The 23,522-nt window shown below is 46.0% G+C and overlaps 1 protein-coding gene across 1 annotated transcript; it reads left to right on the top strand.

Annotated features, from left to right (window-relative positions):
• Positions 1-1,103: 1,103 nt before the first annotated feature.
• On the top strand, positions 1,104-15,461 carry MRPL38 (mitochondrial ribosomal protein L38). Its single transcript, XM_060252423.1, has 9 exons — positions 1,104-1,284; positions 5,835-6,014; positions 7,681-7,815; positions 7,905-8,113; positions 8,880-8,952; positions 10,380-10,425; positions 11,679-11,837; positions 12,658-12,794; positions 14,928-15,461. Exons 1-9 carry the CDS (start codon positions 1,218-1,220, stop codon positions 15,062-15,064), a joined length of 1,143 nt encoding a protein of 380 aa, XP_060108406.1. The 5' UTR covers positions 1,104-1,217; the 3' UTR covers positions 15,065-15,461.
• The last annotated feature ends 8,061 nt before the right edge of the window (positions 15,462-23,522 follow it).

Below are 23,522 nucleotides of genomic sequence, written 5' to 3'. Positions count from 1 at the left end.
AAGCTGCTAAGATACACCATGTTGATTGCAGCTGGTTGTCAATTTCAAATAATGCAGGTGATGAAGCCAAAGACAAGACTGAAACACTTTAAAAAAAAAAATTGAAATGTATTGAATACTAGTGTAACTGTGTAACACAGCGTTCTTCTTAAGTTTTGCCAAATATCTGTTTATAAGCAGTGCCATCCTAAACAGTTACACCCTTCAAAATTCTTGGACATCAGTAGCCTTAGAAGAGCATGGCTTAAGTTAGGATGGCACTGCCTTTTACTGTTTCACACTATTATACCGCCCCATTGTTATTTCATTGGCCTCTTTTATTCATTGCTGTCAAGTCACAGCTGATTTATTGCAGCCCGATGGGATTTTTAATGCAAGACAGTAACAGGTCGTTTGCCATTGCCTCCCTCTGTGCAGCGACCCTGGTATTCCTTAGTGACCTCCCCTCCAAATACTGACGGGGGCATACCCTGTTTATGTTCTGCGATGACCCGAGGAGATCGGACTAGCCTGGGCTGTCTTTCTGTTGTTACCGGAGTACTTTTCCATACCCCTCCACTTTGCGCCTCTTCTTTGTACTCGTCTCTGAATCCCCCTCCTCCCCTTCACGTTCACTTTTTCAAATCCTTCACTTTTTCCCATTCGTTCCTCTAGTACGAACCTTGCAACAATTAAGACCAATTTCGCACCAGAGCTTTAATCCTGGTTTAACTCTGTCCCCAAAACTGACTTTCTACACTAAAACCATAGAATCATAAGAGTCATAAAGTTGGTTTCTCTGATTCTAGCGTAGAAAGTCAGTTTGGGGATAGAGTTAAACCAGGATTAAAGCTCTGGTGCGAAATTGGTCATATTAGTCTTTATTTCTGTCCTTCCTCCCCTGCCCTTGTTGCCCTGCCTGCTCCCGAGAACTGACTTTCCTATCACAAACTGCTTCCACCAAACACAATGAATGAATCCACAGGCGCTGCTTAAAATGCTTTCGAAGCACGGGGGAGGGGGGGGGGTTGCAGTGCAGTGACCACTCTGGCCAGCCCTTAATGATTTTATTATTATTATTATTGCCCTTTAGAAACTATTAGAAACCCTTTTTCTACGTTTCTGCCAGAAGCTAGTCCAATCAGGCACTGAAGTAAGCAATCCACGCTCCTCATGACGTCAAAGGGCGTCGCCGTCGAGAGGGGCCTTTCTCTAGGAGGGAGACGGCAGCCGGGAAAATGGCGGCGCCCGTGCTTAGAGCAGTGTCGCATGGAATTTGGAACAGCCGAACCTTTAGTACTACTGGTAAGTAATGGGCCGCCTTGACCTCTGAAGCCTTTAGAACGGTGCTTTCTAAGGACTTTGGTGAGATGCCCTGTACGTGGTGTTGGCCTTCTGGAGCTAGTTTCTTCGTTGAAGATACTAGAAGATATTGGATTTATATCCCGCCCTCCGCTCCGAAGAGTCTCAGAGCGGCTCACAATCTCCTTTCCCTTCCTCCCCCACAACAGACACCCTGTGAGGTAGATGAAGATATTGGATTTATATCCCGCCCTCCGCTCCGAAGAGTCTCAGAGCGGCTCACAATCTCCTTTCCCTTCCTCCCCCACAACAGACACCCTGTGAGGTAGATGAAGATATTGGATTTATATCCTGCTCTCCACTCTGAAGAGTCTCAGAGCGGCTCACAATCTCCTTTCCCTTCCTCCCCCCCCACAACAGACACCCTGTGAGGTAGAAAAAGATATTGGATTTATATCCCGCCCTCCACTCCGAAGAGTCTCAGAGCAGCTCACAATCTCCTTTCCCTTCCTCCCCCACAACAGACACCCTGTGAGGTAGATGAAGATATTGGATTTATATCCCGCCCTCCACTCCGAAGAGTCTCAGAGCGGCTCACAATCTCCTTTCCCTTCCTCCCCCACAACAGACACCCTGTGAGGTAGATGAAGATATTGGATTTATATCCCGCCCTCCACTCCGAAGAGTCTCAGAGCGGCTCACAATCTCCTTTCCCTTCCTCCCCCACAACAGACACCCTGTGAGGTAGAAAAAGATATTGGATTTATATCCCACCCTCTGCTCCGAAGAGTCTCAGAGCGGCTCACAATCTCCTTTCCCTTTCGCCCCCACAACAGACACCCTGTGAGGTAGATGAAGGTATTGGATTTATATCCCGCCCTCCACTCCGAAGAGTCTCAGAGCGGCTCACAATCTCCTTTCCCTTCCTCTCCCAAACAGACACCCTGTGAGGTGGGTGGGGCTGAGAGGGCTCTCACAGCAGCTGCCCTTTCAAGGACAACCCCTGCCAGAGCTATGGCTGACCCAAGGCCATTCCAGCAGCTGCAAGTGGAGGAGTGGGGAATCAAACCCGGTTCTCCCCCCACAACAGACACCCTGTGAGGTGGGTGGGGCTGAGAGGCCTCTCACAGCAGCTGCCCTTTCAAGGACAACCCCTGCCAGAGCTATGGCTGACCCAAGGCCATTTCAGCAGCTGCAAGTGGAGGAGTGAGGAATCAAACCCGGTTCTCCCCCCACAACAGACACCCTGTGAGGTGGGTGGGGCTGAGAGGGCTCTCACAGCAGCTGCCCTTTCAGGGACAACCTCTGCCAGAGCTGTGGCTAACCCAAGGCCATGCCAGCAGGTGCAAGTGGAGGAGTGGGGAATCAAACCCGGTTCTCCCAGATAATAGTCCGCACACTTAACCACTACACCAAACTAGCTCTCCCACTAGTTGTCATCGTTTAGTGTGATTTAATTAGCCAAGCCAGCAATGGAGCTTGTTTCTAATGTGTGACGTCATTACTTCCGTGCTTGAGGTCAGTGAATGGGACGACTCAATGTTTTGTAGAAAAGGACTTTTATGATACCAAAATTCTTCGGAGAGATTCTTGAGTCTAACAGCTGCTGTGCCTGTCGCTTCGGAAGCCCTTGGCGCTTATCTCAGTCGCAGCCTGCTGATCTTGTACTGGGAGAATGAATTTGATCTGCCTTGCAGGTGTATCGTAAGTTTATCTGACATAATTATATAAAAAATAATAATTACCATGTGCGTGTAGTTTGTCTTACTCCCTGAGGCAAGGTGTTATTCTTCTAAGCCCAGATGATTGCCCCTGCATCTTATAGTAAAGCTACAAAAAGGTTGTTTCATACCACTGTGGTGTATAGATTCACATGGATATAATAAGTGATATAAGTCTTACAGGAATAGCAAGACTCTGTGGGGGATGGGGTAGCTATTAAAACGTCCCGATAACCAGATGGATTTAAAATGGCTTTGAGATGGCTCTAGGGGATTTTCCTGTTGATGTGTCTTATACTTTTATTGATGCCCTGTTTGACCTCTGGAATGAAGAAATGCTGCCAGGTGTCTTCTCTCAGAAGTGAGGCCCCAGATAGCCAGTTGGTTTGCTGAGTGGCTGTGGGCAGTGAGAAGGACAGCTAGAAGGAGATGGCTAGAGTGACAGTAAAAGAAGACTTGGGTTGAAGCTGGTAAGACATGGGCAAAATATTATTTATGGTATACTCAGTGATAGTGATAGCTGCAAAGAAAATACACTTTTCTGCCACTGTGGCATCCACACTGTGTAGGCCAGAACTGTTCCAAGTGGTCAGAGGCCTGTTGGGTTCTGGCCCGCAGAAGCAGATGGACAGTTCAGTGGCCTGCTGTGACTGTGTTTGCTCAGCACTTTGCAGATAAAATGTCTCACATCCATTCTGACTTGAACTCTACATTAGCAATGACAGAATCAGATGGCACCAGTGTGCCAACCTCTCCAGTTGTTTTGGATATTTCTCAGTTTATTCGTCTTTTCTGAACCTATCGTGCACTCTTGGTTTTCTTCAGAGGACCTGCTTTGATTGCCCCTGCCATCTTCAGCTAGATGGATGGTGACTTGTGATAGAGCCTTTCTTTGTGGTACCAGAACTCTGAAATGCTCTCCCTAGGAGACTCATCTATCCCATTCTGTTGCTGTCATCTGCCAATGGATGAATACTTTTTTGTTTAAAAATACTTAAAATGTTGTCAGCCGCCCTGAGCCTGCCTAGGCGGGGAGGGCGGGATACAAATAAAATGTATTATTATTATTATTAATTTACCTTTTTCTTGGTGATCTCTTTTCTGCCCAATGATCTAACCATTCTTTTTATGTTTTTGTATGATTCTAATGACGTGTGTTTTATTGGTTTTAATGGTTTTTAAGAGATGATTTTTATTGTACATTTTGAATTTGTGTTTTTAAGAAGATGATATGGGATTTATATCCCGCCCTCCACTCAGAGTCTCAGAGCGGCTCACAATCTCCTTTATCTTCCTCCCCCACAACAGACACCCTGTGAGGTGGGTGGGTCTGAGAGGGCTCTCACAGCAGCTGCCCTGTCAAGGACAGAGCCTCAGAGTGGCCTACAATCTCCTTTCCCTTCCTCCCCCACAACAGACACCCTGTGAGGTGGGTGAGGCTGAGAGGACTCTCACAGCAGCTGCCCTTTCAAGGACAACCTCTGCCAGAGCTATGGCTGACCCAAGGCCATTCCAGCAGGTGCAAGTGGAGGAGTGGGGAATCAAACCCGGTTCTCCCAGATAAGAGTCTGCACACTTAACCACTACACCAAACTGGCTCTTAATATTTTAATTGGGCCTTATAAGAGCAGAAAGGCAGAGTATAAGTTTTGCAATAAAATGAGAATTACCAAGAATTTATTTATTAGATATTCTAGCATATAAACCTATGAAGCTGTTTATACAGGCTGTTGATCCATGTAGCTCAGTATCTGGTAGTAGTTTACCAAGGCTTCTGGTGGTGGTCTTTTCCGCTTGAGATATTTCTAACTGGAAATGCTGGAAATTGAATTTGAGACCTTCTTCATGCAGGTGGCTTTAGGATGTAACCCAAGTCCATGCTTCATTGTTACTTCTACTGGATTTATCTGAAGACTTTGATACAGTAGATCGTATCATCCTGTTGAAGCATTCGGAGGCAGGAGGTGATATAACAGAATGTGCCTTGAACTGGTTTAAATCATTTTGCACAGATTGGACTCACAGGGCTGCCGCTGAAAATCCGTTATCTTCAGAGTAAGAGTTGTCTTGTGAAGATCTACAGGGCACAATCTTATCCTAGACATTACAGTGGCCATGAGTTCAGTCTCTGGCTACTTTTGCCATTTTAGGGAAGAATTTGATGTTTCTTAAAAGTTGCAAAATTGGGTCTGTGGCACAGGGGACCAGGTGATCTTGTCATCCCCCCACCCCAGCATGTCTTTTCAAGATCAGGTCCTCACGGCATTTTTTTTTGAAATGGTCAAGTTATTCCCTAAAATGGTGATGGCAGCCACTCATTACAAAAGAGAAAATATTTCATCAGAGTTTTTTTCCAGTGTCCCGATTAAGTTTCCCAATTTTCTTTCTAAAAAAAAAAAAAAAAATGAAACAGCATCCCCTGAATCCTCATGTCTCCACTCCTTCCCCATAAGGAATCTAATAGTATAGCGGAAGTACCCTTTAAGTGATTGCCTCTTATTTTTTGTAATTGGGTTCTTCTTCAGGCACTGATGAATAGAGTGTCTGTGGGTGAGTAGTGTATCGTTATTTTGCATTGAATGATGCTGCAACAAGCAGAGATGTGCTAGCCTGTTGTTAGATCTGACTCTGAGGCTTGGAAGAAGACAGAGTAGTGTTAAAATTGACATACTCCCTTCATCATTATCTCTTCTGTGTCTGCTGTGGCTTTGCCAGTGTGTCGTTTGATCTTCTTGTTGGTACTTCCACTCATGATGGTTTGAATATGGGAGGGCTGAATGTGGTTCCAGCTATATTATGCAAATCTTTGTAAAATACCTGTTTTGTTTTTAGCTGTTATATGCAAGCGTGGGGTACCTCTGGGGCCGATGCCTAATGAAGATATAGATGTCAGCAACTTGGAAGCATTGGAAAAGTATCGCAGCTATCGTCGTTATTTCAAGGTGGCCGAAAAAGAGAAAAAGAAACTTCACTGGTGGGCAACCTACAAGAAACACACAACTTCAGAGCCAGGTAATGAGCCGGGGGGGGGGGGGGTGGGCACATGTGACTTTGCAGTTTACTGCTGAAGAAGTGGCTTTCCTCCCCCTGGAATTCTCTCTCCACTCCCGGAAAGGGGACAGTGAACACCAGAAAGCTATAGCCAAGTATGCATAGGAGGCTTGCCTCTGTGATAGTTTACCACAAGAATAAAGAGATCTTTGCTAAGTAATCATTGTCTGAAGGATTTTCTTTTAAAGTTAAACTACCCTAAAATCCCCCAAACACTAATTTCAGATTATTTTATAATAAAGGTTATCCCTATCCTTGAGACTTGCACTACTAGCATCTTTCACATGTTTCAAACACCCAAATGCAAAGGACTTTCTCAGCCCCGCACCCTACTGTCCAAACCGCAGTATAATAAAGCTATGCAAGTGGATATTTCCACCCGGTATAGAGTTAATTTGAACCAAGATTTAGTAGGCCTGGCTTCAGTCCAGTACTTTGAAATGTCAGGCCTCAGGCAAGAGGGTATTCTGAGCATTTTGCAAAACATACCTCATCACTAAGTAACTAGAACTAGGAAGCTAAATAAATAAGTTTCCAGTCTCTGCTGTCGTCTTCCCCTCACCACCCAGAAGGTATGATTGGCACCTTCACAAACAGGCTACGATCTTATGTTTATTTTGAAGGAAGCCTCATTAAATACAGTGGGACTTACTCCTTTCTATACGGTCCTTTTTCTCTCCACTACGACGTCACAAGCGGAAATATTAAGGACTCCACCCTACAGCACACAACTACGAACTATTTTAAGGCCGGTTCCTATACCAAAACCTTAGAGTGCATTGCTTGGGGGAGTACAGATACCTTATTGTTCTTTGTATCATTTGTATTATTTGAGATTCGGGCCTGCAAGACCTACCCTCTTTCAGTTGGCTTTCTCTTAATGTGGAACCTATATTGTACCATCGTCACGTAAATTGTAAGATGAGTAACATCAAGACTGTAGCACCAAACTAATGTGTTGGTTTTTAAATTTGATGGTTTTAATTAGATAGTTTTAATGTAATAATACATATAATTGAACTGTAATATATAATTGTTACGTAACCAGTGTACTTTTATTATTGTATTATTGTAATGTTTGCATTTTATATTATGTTATGTAAGCCGCCCTGAGCCTGCTTCGGCGGGGAGGGCGGGATATAAATTAAATATTATTATTATTATTATAAACTTCCATAGGATTGGATCAAAAGAGCTTATCGGTTAATTCCTTTGTTCCTGCCCCATTGTGAGGTTACCATAGGTGGGTGCTGATAACCCAGCTATTGCAATTGGGCTTAAACGAATAAAATGCTACCTTCAGTGTTACTAAGTGAAAGGGACAATTCTGACGTTGTGAACTGAAAGCTAATTTTACTGAGTTCCTGCAACAGTTACTCTTTGTTTCTTTTACTGGGTTACATTACATACAGATTTGATCTAGTGAATCAGAAGCCTGTTCACATAGGGGCATTGTGAAGTTGCTGCAGACTGGCTGGTAAAAGGTTATTTACAAGACTAACCTAAACCATAAGGTGAAAGGTTGGATCTGTTGAGCCTCTTGGACTTTCCTAGTTGGATCTTCATCACAATTGGAGGGAGAGAGAAAGGAATGTGGGGTTTATTTTGTACGCTTTTTTAAATCTAGATGAACAGGCAAAGATAGACATTGGCCTGCCTCATCCTCGTACGCAATGGACAACAATACTTAAAGAGAGAAAAGCTATAAGGAGACAGAATTTGACCAGCGTGGAATTGGAAAGAGCATCCCGTCTCAGGACACGTATGTTTCCTTGAGCCAACATCTATTCCTTTGGTATTTGTAGAAGCTTAGCCGATCAGTGTTTTGCTGTACTCCATTTCTATTTGCAGTGTTGATTCCACTTGATGAGGTCAAAGCTGAATGGGAGAGAACCAATGGCCCATACCACAAGCAGCGCATAGCAGAACATTATGGACTATACCATGACTTGTTTGATGATGCCACTTTTGTTCCCAGAGTTCTTCTAAGAGTGGAATATAAGTCTGATGAGGAATATGTTGTGCCAGTTTATCATGGGAATTTAGTGACCCCCACAGAGGTACTGTACCAAGCACACAGAATTTAACAGAAAACATGGACTTGGGTATATTAAAAAGAATTGCAGAAATATGAATAGATCTATTAATAATTTTAAGAAAAAGATTCTACTTCTACGGTCTTGTTTGGGCATGCTGAAAACTTTCTTTTTACTCATCCAGGTGACATGAAAGAAATGGTGTATATTTGAGATATGCATTTATAAGATTAATCAGACGGTTCACTTAAGTTACCTCAATGCAAACTAATAGGAGCAGCAAAAATATATATATTTTTGTGACAATGACCTTCTGTATCATATTTCCATAAATGTTGCTTGCTGTTTTTCTTCATGTTTAATTGAATGCAATTGATGGTGCAACCAAAGCAGATACTTCAGCTCCTTGGCCCTCAGTCAAACCTGTTGCTGCTAACATACGTAATATGCCATTTTCTCCTCTTTCTCCTGTAACCGGGTATAATGTACCTTGTGCCATACTGATGTGATCTCTCTAAAACGACTTAATTATGCTACCATGGCTCTATAAAACACAGATAGAGTCTCTCTCTCTCTTGGGGGGTTATATTAAGTCCTTTTAGAGTCCTTATTTTTCATCAGATTGATGTTATAGTATATTTGATTCTTTGATCTCTGCTTGATGCATTATGCTCTTTGGACTGAGGAGTGCATGGCAAACAGGAGACCAAATGAAACTTAGACCCCTTACCCTCAGAATTTGAAGCCAATGTCTTAATTGCCTTACAGTTGTGGCTGCATTTTGTTTCAGGCTCTTAACCCTCCCGAAGTCACATTTGAAGCAGATGAAGGTTCCCTGTGGACCCTCCTGTTCACTAACCTGGGTGAGTGCAAACTCTTTTAAAGAGATTTTGTAGCAAGTCCTGTAGGCTTAGACTAGGAGCAGGGTATTTTATTGCTATGGGGCTGCTAGTTAGAACATGGATTTTGTGGCTACTATAATCAGCCAAAGCGGGGTTAGCAGTTAACATAGCCGTGCTTGTGGTTATTGTGATTGTACGGCATGATTTAATCATGGCCTTGAAATCCCTGATGTTGGCAGGGGATGGCTCTGTTGACGAACAGGAGTGGAAGGTTGAATTGGTTTGGTAGTGGTTGAGGCTCTTTTGACTCTGAAGCATAAGAACATAAGAGAAGCCATGATGGATCAGGCCAATGGCCAATCCAGTCCAACACTCCGTGTCACAAAAGAACATAAGAGAAGCCATGTTGGATCAGGCCAGTGGCCCATCGAGTCCAACACTCTGTATCACGTAAGAACATAAGAGAAGCCATGTTGGATCAGGCCAATGGCCCATCCAGTCCAGCACTCTGTGTTACATAAGAGAAGCCATGTTGGATCAGGTCAATGGCCCCTCCAGTCCAACACTCTGTGTCACATAAGAACATAAGAGAAGCCATGTTGGATCAGGCCAAAGGCCCATCCAGTCCAACACTCTGTGTCACATAAGAACATAAGAGAAGCCATGTTGGATCAGGCCAGTGGCCCATCCAGTCCAACACTCTGTGTCACATAAGAACATAAGAGAAGCCATGTTGGATCAGGCCAATGGCCCATCCAGTCCAACACTCTGTATCACAGAAGAACATAAGAGAAGCCATGTTGGATCAGGCCAGTGGCCCATCCAGTCCAACACTCTGTGTCACATAAGAACATAAGAGAAGCCATGTTGGATCAGGCCAATGGCCCATCCAGTCCAACACTCTGTATCACAGAAGAACATAAGAGAAGCCATGTTGGATCAGGCCAATGGCCCATCCAGTCCAACACTCTGTGTCACACAGTGGCATAGTCTTGTGGTTCTTTTACTGTGGGGCGAAATGCAACTTACCAACAGTAGCACCATTACCATAACAGGATTAACTCATACCACAGCAATAAGAGCCAGGCTTTTAGTTGGGGAGGCAGCAGGTACCACCTTATCCGGCACTTCCTCCCCCACCTTGCTGTTTCCTGCTTGTAGGAAAATAACGCATACTGTATTTAGCACCACCTAATGTTAATGTTTTTAAAAATTGTAACTTGACTGTTTTAATTCTGGATTCTGTTGCACTTCTTCTTGTTAACCGCCCTGAGCCTTGTGGACTCAGGGAAGGGTGGTATATAAATTGAAATAAATAAATCCACTGGAAAAAACAAGGCCCTGGGGGAAAGGAATGATTTGTACAGCAAGAGGGGTTTTTCAACAGGGAACAGCTATATAAATCAAGATGTCATTGAATTTAGTTTCAATATGTGTTCTGCATGTAGATGGGCACCTGTGTGACACCAATATGGAGTATGTCCACTGGCTGGTGTGAGTATTGGCTGTTAATCCATCACATTTTAAGAAGATGATGATATTGGATTTATATCCCGCCCTCCACTCCAAAGAGTCTCAGAGCAGCTCACAATCTCCTTTCCCTTCCTCCCCCACAACAGACATCCTGTGAGGTGGGTGGGGCTGGAAAGGGCTCTCACAGCAGCTGCCCTTTCAAGGACAGAGCCTCAGAGCAGCCTACAATCTCCTTTCCCTTCTTCCCCCACAACAGACACCCTGTGAGGTAGATGAAGATATTGGATTTATATCCCGCCCTCCACTCTGAAGAGTCTCAGAGCAGCTCACAATCTCCTTTACCTCCCCCCCCCCCACAACAGACACCCTGTGAGGTAGATGAAGATATTGGATTTATATCCTGGCCTCCACTCCGAAGAGTCTCAGAGGTGCTCACAGTCTCCTTTCCCATCCTCCCCCACAACAGACACCCTGTGAGGTGGGTGGGGCTGGAGAGGGCTCTCACAGCAGCTGCCCTTTCAAGGACAACCTCTGCCAGAGCTATGGCTGACCCAAGGCCATGCTAGCAGGTGCAAGTGGAGGAGTGGGGAATCAAACCCAGTTCTCCCCCCCACAACAGACACCCTGTGAGGTGGGTGGGGCTGAGAGGGCTCTCATAGCAGCTGCCCTTTCAAGGACAGAGCCTCAGAGCGGCCCACAATCTCCTTTCCCTTCCTCCCCCACAACAGACACCCTGTGAGGTGGGTGGGGCTGAGAGGGCTCTCACAGCAGCTGCCGTTTCAAGGACAGAGCCTCAGAGCGGCCTACAATCTCCTTTCCCTTCCTCCCCCACAACAGACACCCTGTGAGGTGGGTGGGGCTGGAGAGGGCTCTCACAGCAGCTGCCCTTTCAAGGACAACCTCTGCCAGAGCTATGGCTGACCCAAGGCCATTCCAGCAGGTACGAGTGGAAGAGTGGGGAATCAAACCCGGTTCTCCCAGATAAGAGTCTGTACACTTAACCACTACACCAAACTGGCGTAGCATTTAGTATGTTGATAAACCTGGAACGGAATTGCTGCTCAGCAACCAATGTGATACTGTCCAGGAAGCCAGGCTTGGAATCATGGTAGGCCAAGACAACTGCAGCGCTTCCCACTGCAGCCTCCTGTGCTCGCCCCCCCCCCCCGCAGTTGTGGTTCTGAGTGTCTGTGTAGGCCTTATCGTGACAAGCTTTTTATGCACCAGAGTCCATTGAAAAAGTTATTTTTTGAGTTGTATTGTACCCTTCACAGGACAGACATTCCAGGCAACAAAATAGAGTCGGGCAATGAGATTTGCCATTACTTCCCACCATTTCCTGCCAGAGGAACAGGATACCACCGTTACGTCTTCCTTCTCTTCAAGCAGACAGAACAACTAGATTCCACGGAGGATAGGCGACCAGTGCCGTGGTAACTCTTCAGGTTCTGCGTAATCGCTGTGTTTCTCGTTTAAAGTAGGCTTCTCAACAGTTCGGCATATTCTGAATCTTCTTTTTTCCCCCCCAATAACAACACTCAAAGAAAACTGGCGATGACTTGAGCAGGACGGTAATGGTAACGAGAGTGTAGTAGTAGTTCTTTATTCACGGTCGTCCGACCAGCTTAATACAAACAAAAACATAAAAACAAACCCATCACCTCTTACACAAAATTCCTGACTCCTATTACACATATTGTTAAAACTCATAACCAAGATTTGCACTCTCAATTTCCCTCCTTTCCAACTGAGCAGCGTAACAGAAACGGGCAATCTTAGATGAAACATCAGAATGAGCGTCAGACAGGAGGAAGGCAATTTGCTCATCCTCCTGCCTTCCCGCCATGGACCTGAGAATCAGAGAGATTAGTCTTGCCCTCAAGTCATTGTAATTAGGGCAGTGCAAAACGATGTGGAGAGTTGTTTCAACCTCATTGCAATTGCGGGGGCACAATCTTTCCAGATGTGGGTACCCAGCGTAACGTCCCAAAAGCACCAAAGACAAAAGTGCGTTGAGTCGTGCTTTTGAGAAAGCTATCCGATATTTTGGGATAGTGATGTTGAAAAGATACCTGGCCGGGGACAGTACTTCAGCTTGCTTCCCTAAGAAAATGTGCGCAGAAAGACTAGCTCCAGCAGATCTCAGTTCAAGCTCTACCAACCTCAGGCGTAACGAGAGTGGACAACACTCCTTTAAATCTGTCTTCTCTCTTGCTACATCTGTCTTCTCTCTTGCTACATCTGTCTTCTCAGCCACAGCCTGAAGATGAGAACCTTCAGGACGTTCGATTTCTACAAGAAGCATCAGGGAGTGATGACACCAGCAGGGCTGGCATTTTTCCAGTGCCAGTGGGACGATTCTGTCACGCATGTTTTTCATCAACTTCTCGGTAAGTACAAGACCACCCTCAGGGGTGTTTTTAAAAAAAAAGCATTTTGTGTATGTGAATGTACTTGTGTGCCTGGAAGAGGGACCTCTAGCGGGGCTAGGATGTTTCAGAGTGGTGGCTTGATATCGCCTGCCCCCCACTTCCCGACTGATGGTATTTCAAGGAGGTTTCCCATCCAAGTAATTGCCAGGGTCGGCCCTGCTTAGTTTCCGAGATCTGACGAGATCGGGCTTGCCTGAGCTATCCAGGGCAGGGCAGGGAATCTTGAATTCTGTATTATAACCTTGAATAGAAATGCAGATTCTGCAGCCAGACCAAAGTTCAGTAATTATAAGCCAATGCGTAAATCGTTTGGGTATATATACATGTTAGTTTTAAAACGTCAAGTTTACAGTCTGGAATCTTATTTCTCCTTCTTCTGCCACAGCCCTACCCCAACCTGTTTTTCTGGGAGGAGCTGAAAGAGCTGGGAAGAGTATTAGAACTCATGAAACCTGAAGGAGCGTTAGGGATGAAGGACTTATGGCATGCTTGTGTAAAAACAGGGCATTGAAGCTCTGCTGCGTTACTATGCTTCATGGGTTTGCCAGGAGCTTGCGCTGAAACAATACAATGGAAGAGGAGCTCAAGGTTCTCTTATGAAGCATACAGATAACAGAAGTCCGAGCTGAAAGGGAGAGCCCTGTTTCATGGATGTCCTCCTTGACATCAAAAACATGCTGTCTTTTTTCCTCAGGATGGGGGGAATGGTCCGTAAAGGCTGTGGGAAATGTTCCGCTGGCTAAGATTGCCTTATGGAACCTTTTCAGGCCATATTGTCTTCTCTCTGCGTTATCTTTTACTTGCCCTTCTTCATTATCAGCATATATCTACATCTGGTTACATAGCATCATGATGGTATCTTATTCAGCACATCACCCCTCATTGGCCTGTCTGTAGTGGGGAATAAACAGAAGATAAAAATGGCACCAGAGGAATGGAAACAGTGGCTCCGAACAGCTGTAGGGAAAAGAAACTTAGAAAAGGGTAGAACTGAGTATTGGGGGGGGGGGGGGGGCATGGGGCACCCACCCACATGGAACTTACACCTTGTAAAGCCAAAAACGAAGAGAACACTTAATCCCTGCAAATAACTTCACATGCAAACTGGAACCTCTGTGCAATCAGCTGTTGATTATCCCCCCGCCACCATCTGCTTCGTGTATGGGGACCACACTTTACTTTTCTTCCCCCATGTTACTTCTGCAGTAGTTCATGATGTATGCATGCAGACCTAAGTCTCTGCCTGAAATTGTTTGTGAATGAGGTTTTCAACTGTATCTATATGAATCAGAAGCTTTTTAAAAACCCAGAACCAAGGTTAATTGGATTCTACAATATTTCATTTCATTTTCATTTTATTTAGTTTATATCCCGCCCTTCCCACCAAAGCGGCTCAGGGTGGCTCACAACACAAAAGTTCTTACATGGGATTAAGTTTTACAATACATCAATTTACAACATTTAAACAATAAACCAGTAAAAACAGTAAAACAAAGCCGTTTACCAAAGTACCAAATTTAGTAAATTTGGAGGCCATTAGCCTAGAAGTCAATTCTGATCTCTCCTTGTGTGTTGATTTCTTGTGTTGTTGTTTTTTTTGGAAGGTGGTTCTGAGTGAGGTTGGGCCCTAATAGCTGGTGTGGAAGACAGTGAGATGCTGAACTGTATTTTATACTGAAGCCGTATTTTGTAACTGATACAGTTTCAGAGAGCACATTGCTATATCTAGCTCTAGTCTATTGCAGAGACATGCAAACAGAGGGGTTTAGCCCAGGCGTTAGGTAGAGAACCAGAAGAGAGAGGTAGTAAAATAAATCTGGCTATGAATCAGCATCTGTCTGTAAGTAGCAGCTTCTTTTAATCAGACAGGGACCATTCTGTTCTGAACAAGCATCTGAAACAAGCAGAAATGGATAGAGGTGCAAGACAAGAGAAGCTGTATGTGCTGTCAATGGGCTGCTTAGTATGTTGTGGTACCTTTTGACGTGGTGTGTGCTTAAAAAACAAGGGAAAAAGCATGGCGGGTACTTAAGGCATGTGCTTGCAGTGGTTTTAAATTTGCAAAATGAACGTGCTATCCATCTCTTACAGGCATGAAGGAGCCAGTATTTGACTTTGTGCGGCCCCCTGTGTATCACCCTCCACAGAAGAAATTTCCACACCGCCAGCCTCTGAGGTACCTGGACAGGTATAGGGACAGTGACGAGCCCACCTATGGCATTTACTGAGAGGTCTGACACTCTGCTTTTCAAAGGGCCTCTGGCAGAGGAGTCACAAGACAAGAATCCCAAGGAACAGCTCGCATGACTGACTGCTGAACGGCAGTATACAAATCGCAACAGGCTTTGATTCAGAGCGCCATTTCTTATTTACCACTTGGAAGAGAGATACCACTTCTGTCCACTCTTGAAAACAGGATAAACTTCCTAATGTGTATATATATATATACAGACCCAGGACTATCCAGCAGAACAGTCTGCTTTATCTCTTGTTGAGCGGTTTAAGCAAAACGCCTCCATCTGCAATGGACCAGATGATACATGAAATCTTGCTAAATATTCGGTCACTGTTGAAATGCTGGACTATGTGTTCTCTTTAAAGTACTAAATAAACATGTTTTTAGAAGTCATGCTTGAAACAGGCTTGCTTTGGAGGGTCTGGGGGGCAGAGCACACAAGAGCATTCCTAGACGTCAGGCTTTAAAAGGCGGGGACTATTCCTGTAACTCTAGTGCAGGATTCCCCAACATGGCAACCGCTGAGTGTTTTTTTATAAAGTGAGTTGGGGCAGATGAGGCTCCTGCTAAGCAGGGCTTCTGACTGGTGACAGGAGATCTGATTGGCTGTGCTGATTACTGTTGCTTTGCGGGTGGCAGCTGACACCACTATTGGTTTTATTTTCTCTATGACTCTTTCCTAGAGTATTTTTAAAAATTACTCCTCCGGTCCCCTGCACTTGGGCTCCCTCTTTATGTTTGTGCTTAGCTCTGTCTCATGGGGTGGCCATTTTGGGGTTGCACCCACAAACCTGTGTCAGAATTCCAGAAGTTAGTTATGCAGGAACGATTAGTGCTTTTTTTCAACACAGATCTTCTGTGCAATCCCACATGGGGACTGTGCATGATCAGGCTTGCCATCAGAGAGGTTTTTACAGCTAAAAGCCTCCACGGGGTTCTATGCACCAGAACCAAAACCTTGTGCCCACCAAGGGACCATGTGGTCCTGTGCAACAGCACCCCCACCCTCAGTTCCCCTTTTGCCGCCAAAGGAGACCGTTGTCTTTTTGGAATCTCCAGTTTTTCGTATTGGTGAGGGATTGCTTCCCCAGTTTGTTGGGGATTGTTCTGACTTCTTCGTTTGTACCATGGCTCAGAAAGCCCTTTTTAAAAAATACACCCATTGTGGGGCAAACTGACAAACACAACCTGTACCTATTTTGTTTGGGTGAAGGGCACAATGTTCCTACATGTAAGGCCTGCCAGTGTTTCACCCACAAAACTCAGGGTAGGGGCATCAGAACTTAAAGCAGCATTGTAGAAGAAAGCCCTCAAAGCTTCAGAGCTGTCATCCAAGTCTGCCCTGGAAAAGTTGTCCGTTGCTGGGTCAAAATGAGTCAATTTGTTTGGTTCTACCTCTTGGATTAATGTCACAACAGGTCTGATCTGAGTTGCACTCCCCTCTGGATCACTGCACCTCTTTCAAGTCACCAGTTAAGAGGACGAAGACCAAGTCCAACGATAAAGATAAGAACAAATGCAAATCTGTGTCTCAACAACGTGCTTCTGTTTGCACTCCATCATCTACTCCAACTCTTGAGAAGCCTAGGACTCATACCTGGGTTTGAGATCCCTTCCAGTTTTGATCTCGGATGGGGAAGTAGAAGTGGCCTACCGATGGCTCAAGTTCTGCATGACTCTGAACCATAGCAAATGGCAATGGTTCCAACTGCCTATGCAATGGACTTTGCACCGTACATGATGTCTCCAGGTTATCTGGAAGAGTGGGGTGACAACTTTGCTCATCCAAAAGATAAGAATTTATATCCCTACCTTTGTTAGGCTTCCTTGAATCTGCCTTCAGTAACAGTTTCATGTAGGCCTTGCTCTCCAAAACCTGTTGTGAGGGGAGAGGATGCTGCCATTTAATCCACATGATCAGACACTACAACAGATCCAAGTCTGGGCAAGAGGCTGGGTGAGCCCTCTCCAGCCTCTCCTATGGAAGAGCTCTGTATGTATGGGGAACATATGAAGCTGCCTTATTACTGAATCAGACCCTTGGTCCATCAAAGTCAGTACTGTCCTCTCAGACTGGCAGCGGCTCTCCAGGGTCTCAAGCTGAGGCTTTTCACACCTATTTGCCTGGACCCTTTTTTGGAGATGCCGGGGATTGAACCTGGGACCTTCTGCTTCCCAAACAGATGCTCTACCACTGAGCCACCATCCCTCCCCTGCTCTCCAGGGTCTCAAGCTGAGGTTTTTCACACCTATTTGCCTGGATCCTTTTAGTTGGAGATGCCAGGGATTGAACCTGGGACCTTCTGCTTACCAAGCAGATGCTCTACCACTGAGCCACCATCCCTCCCCATGAACATATGAAGCTGCCTTATACTGAATCAGACCCTCGGTCCATCAAAGTCAGTATTGTCTTCTCAGAGTGGCAGCGGCTCTCCAGGGTCTCAAGCTGAGGTTTTTCACACCTATTTGCCTGGACCCTTTTTTGGAGATGCCGGGGATTGAACCTGGGACCTTCTGCTTCCCAAGCAGATGCTCTGCCACTGAGCCACCGTCCCTCCATATGGCCCAATCCCTTGAAATAGAAAGTATTTCTTGTGAACACAAACCAAAGGACAAGATATTGAGTCACCTCTATTTGGAGTCCTGCATTCCTGGTGTTGGAGAATCTTAAGGTCCTTACACAGGAATGTGACAAAAGCCTGCAGCCAGTTTGGTGTAGTGGTTAAGTATGCGAACTCTTATCTGGGAGAACTGGGCTTGATTCCCCACTCCTCCACTTAAAGCTGCTGGAGTGCCCTTGGGTCAGCCATAGCTCTAGCAGAGGTTGTCCTTGAAAGGGCAGCTGCTGTGAGAACCCTCTCAGCCCCACCCACCTCACAGGGTGTCTGTTGTGGGGGGAGAAGATATAGGAGATTGTAAGCCACTCTGAGTCTGATTCAGAGAGAAGGGTGGGGTATAAATCTGCAGTCGTCGTCATCTCCAACTCATGCCTAGGAGAGTGGAACGTTTTTACAGAATCAAGAAGGTGGCCTTTAACTATTTAACAACTCATCCCCCACCATCTTCTCTGGTGACAAAGGAAATGCAACTTCTCTCCCACAGGCCTTCAGGCTTGCCACTTCTCTCCCACAGAAAAAGAAGAATGAAAATTGGAGGTCTTGGGATGGAAATTATGTTCTTCTCTGTAGGGGCTCAAGATTTCCGACTATGAGACATCAGGGCTAGCTACCAGCTTTTCTTGTGGGAGAGGCTCATGCCATTTCTGGAGCTTCTGCCTGAGGACAAGCAGCCCCTTGTGAAGGTCCTGCATACCAAGGCCATCAGACTCTCCAAGCAGCTTAGCAATGCAGATCAGCTTCCCACAGATTCTGCGGCACGTGCCATGGCAAGTTCTATTGCACTGAGATGCCTCACTTGGTTGAAATCAATGGCATTGCCTTTAAGAAGATGAAGAAGATACTGGGTTTATATCCCGCCCTCCACTCCAAAGAGTCTCAGAGTGGCTCACAGTCTCCTTTCCCTTCGTCCCCCACAAGAGACACCCTGTGAGGTAGATGAAGATATTGGATTTATATCCCGCCCTCCACTCCGAAGAGTCTCAGAGCGGCTCACAGTCTCCTTTCCCTTCCTCCCCCACAAGAGACACCCTGTGAGGTAGATGAAGATATTGGATTTATATCCCGCCCTCCACTCCGAAGAGTCTCAGAGCGGCTCACAATCTCCATTCCCTTCCTCCCCCACAACAGACACCCTGTGAGGTAGAAGAAGATATTGGATTTATATCCCGCCCTCCACTCCGAAGAGTCTCAGAGCGGCTCACAATCTCCCTTCCCTTCCTCCCCCACAACAGACACTGTGAGGTAGAAGAAGATATTAGATTTATATCCCGCCCTCCACTCCGAAGAGTCTCAGAGCGGCTCACAATCTCCTATACCTTCCTCCCCACAACAGACACCCTGTGAGGTGGGTGGGGCTGGAGAGGGTTCTCACAGCAGCTGCCCATTCAAGTACAACCTCTGCCAGAGCTATGGCTGACCCAAGGCCATGCCAGCAGGTGCAAGTGGAGGAATGGGGAATCAAACCCGGTTCTCCCAGATAAGAGTCCACGCGCTTAACCACTACACCAAACTGGCTCTCCTTTAGAGGCCAACCACAAGGTTGAGAACTTACTTTTCAAGGGTTCGACCCAGTATTCTACCTCTAAGCTTTTTACACCACAGAGGTTGAGGGGGAACTTAATGCAGGCTTGCTCTAAAGCAAGCATGCTCGCATTGGCGCACTGACCATAGGTAGATAACTATTTCCACTGTGTGTGAAACGGGGAAGGAGGGAGAAATAGGCAGGTTTGCAAGCTCTTCTCCTCCATCACAGAAGTAGCCCTGGAGACCTAGAGTAGGGAAAGAGAGCGCAAGAGCCAAAGGAGATGCTGGAAGGAGGGACAGAACAAAAGAGTTGTGCAGGGTTCCCCCTTCGTTTCATAGCTCTTGTAGGAGCTGTATTTACTGTCCTTGGTGTCAAGGCAAAGAGAGATGCATAATGATGCAAATGGTGGGAATTGATTTATGTGGTACATGCATGCTTCCTTCTCCCACTGATGCTAAAAAATAATTCCCTAATCTTTCCCTAAACTGGTTTTATGGGGACTGCTATTCCCAGCTGCTGCTGCTTTTTAAAAAGTCTCCTTCTGCCATAGCCATGTTGTAAAGTGAGTACACATGTAATTTTTAATTTTTCTGTGCAAAGGAAGTCTTGAGGATTTTACTAAAGGTGTGTTTGTAATATTTGTTAACGTCTTGTGGCTCTCAAACGTCTGGCATTTATTCTATGTGGCTCTTAAACACTAAGCAAGTTCGGCCACCCCTGCCTTAGACCATTTGATTCTTTCATAGCCAGAGTCTGAGGCCAATTCTGTGACAAACTTATTAGGTAAGTAGACGGTTTGGTTCTTGGTCTCTAAAATCAAGGCAATCGGTAAATAGTCACTATCTAGACTTGTCTCTACCTTTAAGAGGGCCACAGAGTCAAGTAGATTATGTGAAACCATAACCAAATCAATAGCACTGGCTCTATGACCTAACCAATAAGTAAGCTCTCTGGGAAATTCTCCTGTGACTGCACCATTCAAAATAAAGAGATCTAGTCTTAGTTTGTTGGGCTAAGTGAAGCCCTTTCCAATAGGTTTTAGGCTGCCTGGGGGAAAAGGAGATCTCCTCTACAGGCCAAACTTGGGGAGGGACGGTGGCTCAGTGGTAGAGCCTCTGCTTGGGAAGCAGAAGGTCCCAGGTTCAATCCCCGGCATCTCCAAAAAAGGGTCCAGGCAAAGAGGTGTGAAAAACCTCAGCTTGAGACCCTGGAGAGCCGCTGCCAGTCTGAGTAGACAATACTGACTTTGATGGACCAAAGGTCTGATTCAGTAGAAGGCAGCTTCATATGCAGGAGGGACGGTGGCTCAGTGGTAGAGCATCTGCTTGGGAAGCAGAAGGTCCCAGGTTCAATTCTTGGCATCTCCAAAAAAGGGTCCAGGCAAGTAGGTGTGAAAAATCTCAGCTTGAGACCCTGGAGAGCCACTGCTGGTCAGGGGAGGGACGGTGGCTCAGTGGTAGAGCATCTGCTTGGGAAGCAGAAGGTCCCAGGTTCAATCCCCGGCATCTCCAACTAAAAAGGGTCCAGGCAAAGAGGTGTGAAAAACCTCTGCTTGAGACCCTGGAGAGCCGCTGCCAGTCTGAGTAGACAATACTGACTTTGATCGACCAAAGGTCTGATTCAGTATAAAGGCAGCTTCATATGTTCATATTAGGGGAGGGACGGTGGCTCAGTGGTAGAGCATCTGCTTGGGAAGCAGAAGGTCCCAGGTTCAATCCCTGGCATCTCCAACTAAAAGGGTCCAGGCAAGTAGGAGTGAAAAACCTCAGCTTGAGAGACCCTGGAGAGCAGCTGCCAGTCTGAGTAGACAATACTGACTGATCGACCAAAGGTCTGATTCAGTATAAGGCAGCTTCATATGTTCATATATGTTCACTCCTGCATCAACCTGTACCTCAGATTTTAAGCCAGGGGAGGGAGGCGATTCATCCATACCCCCTGAAATTAATAGTTGACGGTTTCATCAGTGAAGGAAGAAAGAAACCTTGGCGTTTTCAATAGCATTGTGGGGATTGATCCAAGCGGGCAGCCATGTTGGTCTGAAGCAGCTGAACAAAGCAGGGGTCAAGTGGCACCTTTAAGACCAACCAATTTTTATTTAGAACGTGAATAAAAACACGAACGCTGATGTTCTAAATAAAAATTGGTTGGTCTTAAAGGTGCCACTTGACTCCTGCTTTGTTCATTGTGGGGATTGTTGAATGGTCAAACATTAGAACAACTCTCAGCCCAACCTGCATGTTTGGCAGCCTTTCAACTCTCTCAAAGTCAATAAAATGCATTTCAGAGGATAGGAGTTGGCTCAGAGAATACAGAATAATTCTTTTGTTTGCCCAGCAGCCCGGGGTCAGATAGCTGTATTCCTTCTTTCTTTATTTGGTTTAAAACCCGCTCTCCTTTCTCAGAGCAGGTGACGATTTATAAATGTACAATTTAAAACTTTGGAAAATATACAGTTAAACGAAATCAATAAATAACAATAGGATTGATAAAACAGTTACTGTGGAATTTAAGATGGCATTAAACTCATATGGAGGGGCAAAAAAGAGATAACTAAAAGAAGGGGAGAAAGGGGGGAAGCGAGGGGAGAAGGGAAAGAGGGAGGAGATCAAAACTAGCTGTAGCTTATCAGCTAGGCACCTGATACTTCATACAGTAAAGTGAGCTCAGCCAGCTCTGAATCAACCAAGAACACTTCATTGCAAGAAAACACATTCACAAATAGCACAGGCACTTCACTCATTATATACACTCTGGCCATGGTTAACCACCCACCCCTAGCAGGCAACAGTTACTCCTATTGGCTCACTCCAGAATCCTTCATTTGCATTTCTTTGTTACAAATTGGTACACGCCTAGCATCCTGATTGGCCAGTTCTTCCAGGTTTCAGGATCTTGGTTTGCAAGGAGTGCCTGTCTCAAGCTCAGGTAACAAGAACCCTGTACAACGCAATATAAAACACTGCAAAACTTGCATGGAACCCATCATTTCATCTTTCTGGCTACCACTCTCCCCCCACATAGACATCCGAAGTCTCATTTGTTCATAACTAGGGAGGCTTAGAGGTTATCATAGGAGTAACTGAAGCTTCTTTTCCTTGTGCATTCTGAATGAGGGGAGGATTTGGTATCTTTGCAAATTAGGCATTAAAGTCATGCCTGAGCCTGTCAAGTTTATAATTAACTGGGAATAAGGCCGGTTGTGAGGAAAAATATGAGATCAAGAAAGAGGCTTTGGGTGAGTGCTCCCCCTCATCCTTACTGTTTTTCCACCCACCTAAGAGAAGGCATTCACTCCCCACCCCCAGCTTCAGGGGAGCCAATCTCTGCCATCTGGAGAGCTGTTGTAATTCTGAGTGATCTCTGTCACGTTCTCAGGGTGCAGACAGGCAGGAGTCCAAAGCCAGTCCAAGGTCAAAGTCCAGGAAGTCAAGCAGGAGCCAAGTCACCAATGCAGAATCACAAACCGGAATCAGAAGTCAATGTCCAAGAGCCAAAAGATCAGGGTGCCAAGGAAATCAAGCAGGTCAGGATCAGGAAGGAGCATGGATGCAAGCCAGAGAACAGACTTGTTGCTTCCACAAGGTTATCAGGTCCTGGGTGGGAGCTATATGGCAGTCTCAGCAGCCTGCTCCCTGGGTGGCAGTGACTCTGCTAGAACTCAGGGCTGAGAGACCTGAAGCATCGGCCTTGCCTCTTGTCTTCGCTCTGAAAGTTCTTTCCAGAGCCTGCTTCGAACTCTTGAGATGGGAGGAGGAGAGCTTGGAGGAGATTGATCGTCAACAGCTGACACTGGTGCTTGGAGAGTGATTGATTGGCCAGCTGCTGTTTGTTCAGCTGAGGAACTGGCTGGCAACTCTTCCAGGTCTGTTAACCCTTCCAGCTCCTCCTTGTCAGGGCTCATGACACTATCCCCTCCCCCCCGCAGGACCCCTCCCCCCACAGATGGGCCAGGCTGGTCATGGTAGGCCATGTGGAACTGCTGCATGAGGTCATGGGCATGTAGGTTGTCCGCGGGTTTCCATGAACGGTCCTCGGGGCCATAGCCTTCCCAGTTCACAAGGTACTAGAGAGCCCCGCGGTGGATTCGGGAGTCCAGGAGCTGGTGGACCTCATATTCCTCCTCGTCATCGACCAGGACAGAAGAAGGCGGTGCTGGAGGCGGCGGTCGGATGGGATCCGGTGGTGTAGCAGAAACAAGGAAGAATCAGTGGAAGACCAGGTGGATGCAGAGGGTGGCCGGCAGCTGTAGCCGGAAAGCAACAGGATTGATTTGGTCTGTGATCAGGTAAGGCCCTGCGAAGCGA

Source organism: Heteronotia binoei, chromosome 13, assembly GCF_032191835.1.
Source record: "Heteronotia binoei isolate CCM8104 ecotype False Entrance Well chromosome 13, APGP_CSIRO_Hbin_v1, whole genome shotgun sequence".
Classification (NCBI taxonomy): domain Eukaryota; kingdom Metazoa; phylum Chordata; class Lepidosauria; order Squamata; family Gekkonidae; genus Heteronotia; species Heteronotia binoei.
Note: the sequence above shows the minus strand (reverse complement) of the source record. Positions and strands in the feature narration are given on the sequence as shown.

Coding starts and splice junctions, on each gene's coding strand:
- MRPL38 (XM_060252423.1), top strand. CDS start 1,218: ATGGCGGCGCCCGTGCTTAGAGCAGTGTCGCATGGAATTTGGAACAGC. Junction 8,114..8,879: donor ATTTAGTGACCCCCACAGAG/GTACTGTACCAA, acceptor ATTTTGTTTCAG/GCTCTTAACCCTCCCGAAGT. Junction 12,795..14,927: donor TGTTTTTCATCAACTTCTCG/GTAAGTACAAGA, acceptor CATCTCTTACAG/GCATGAAGGAGCCAGTATTT.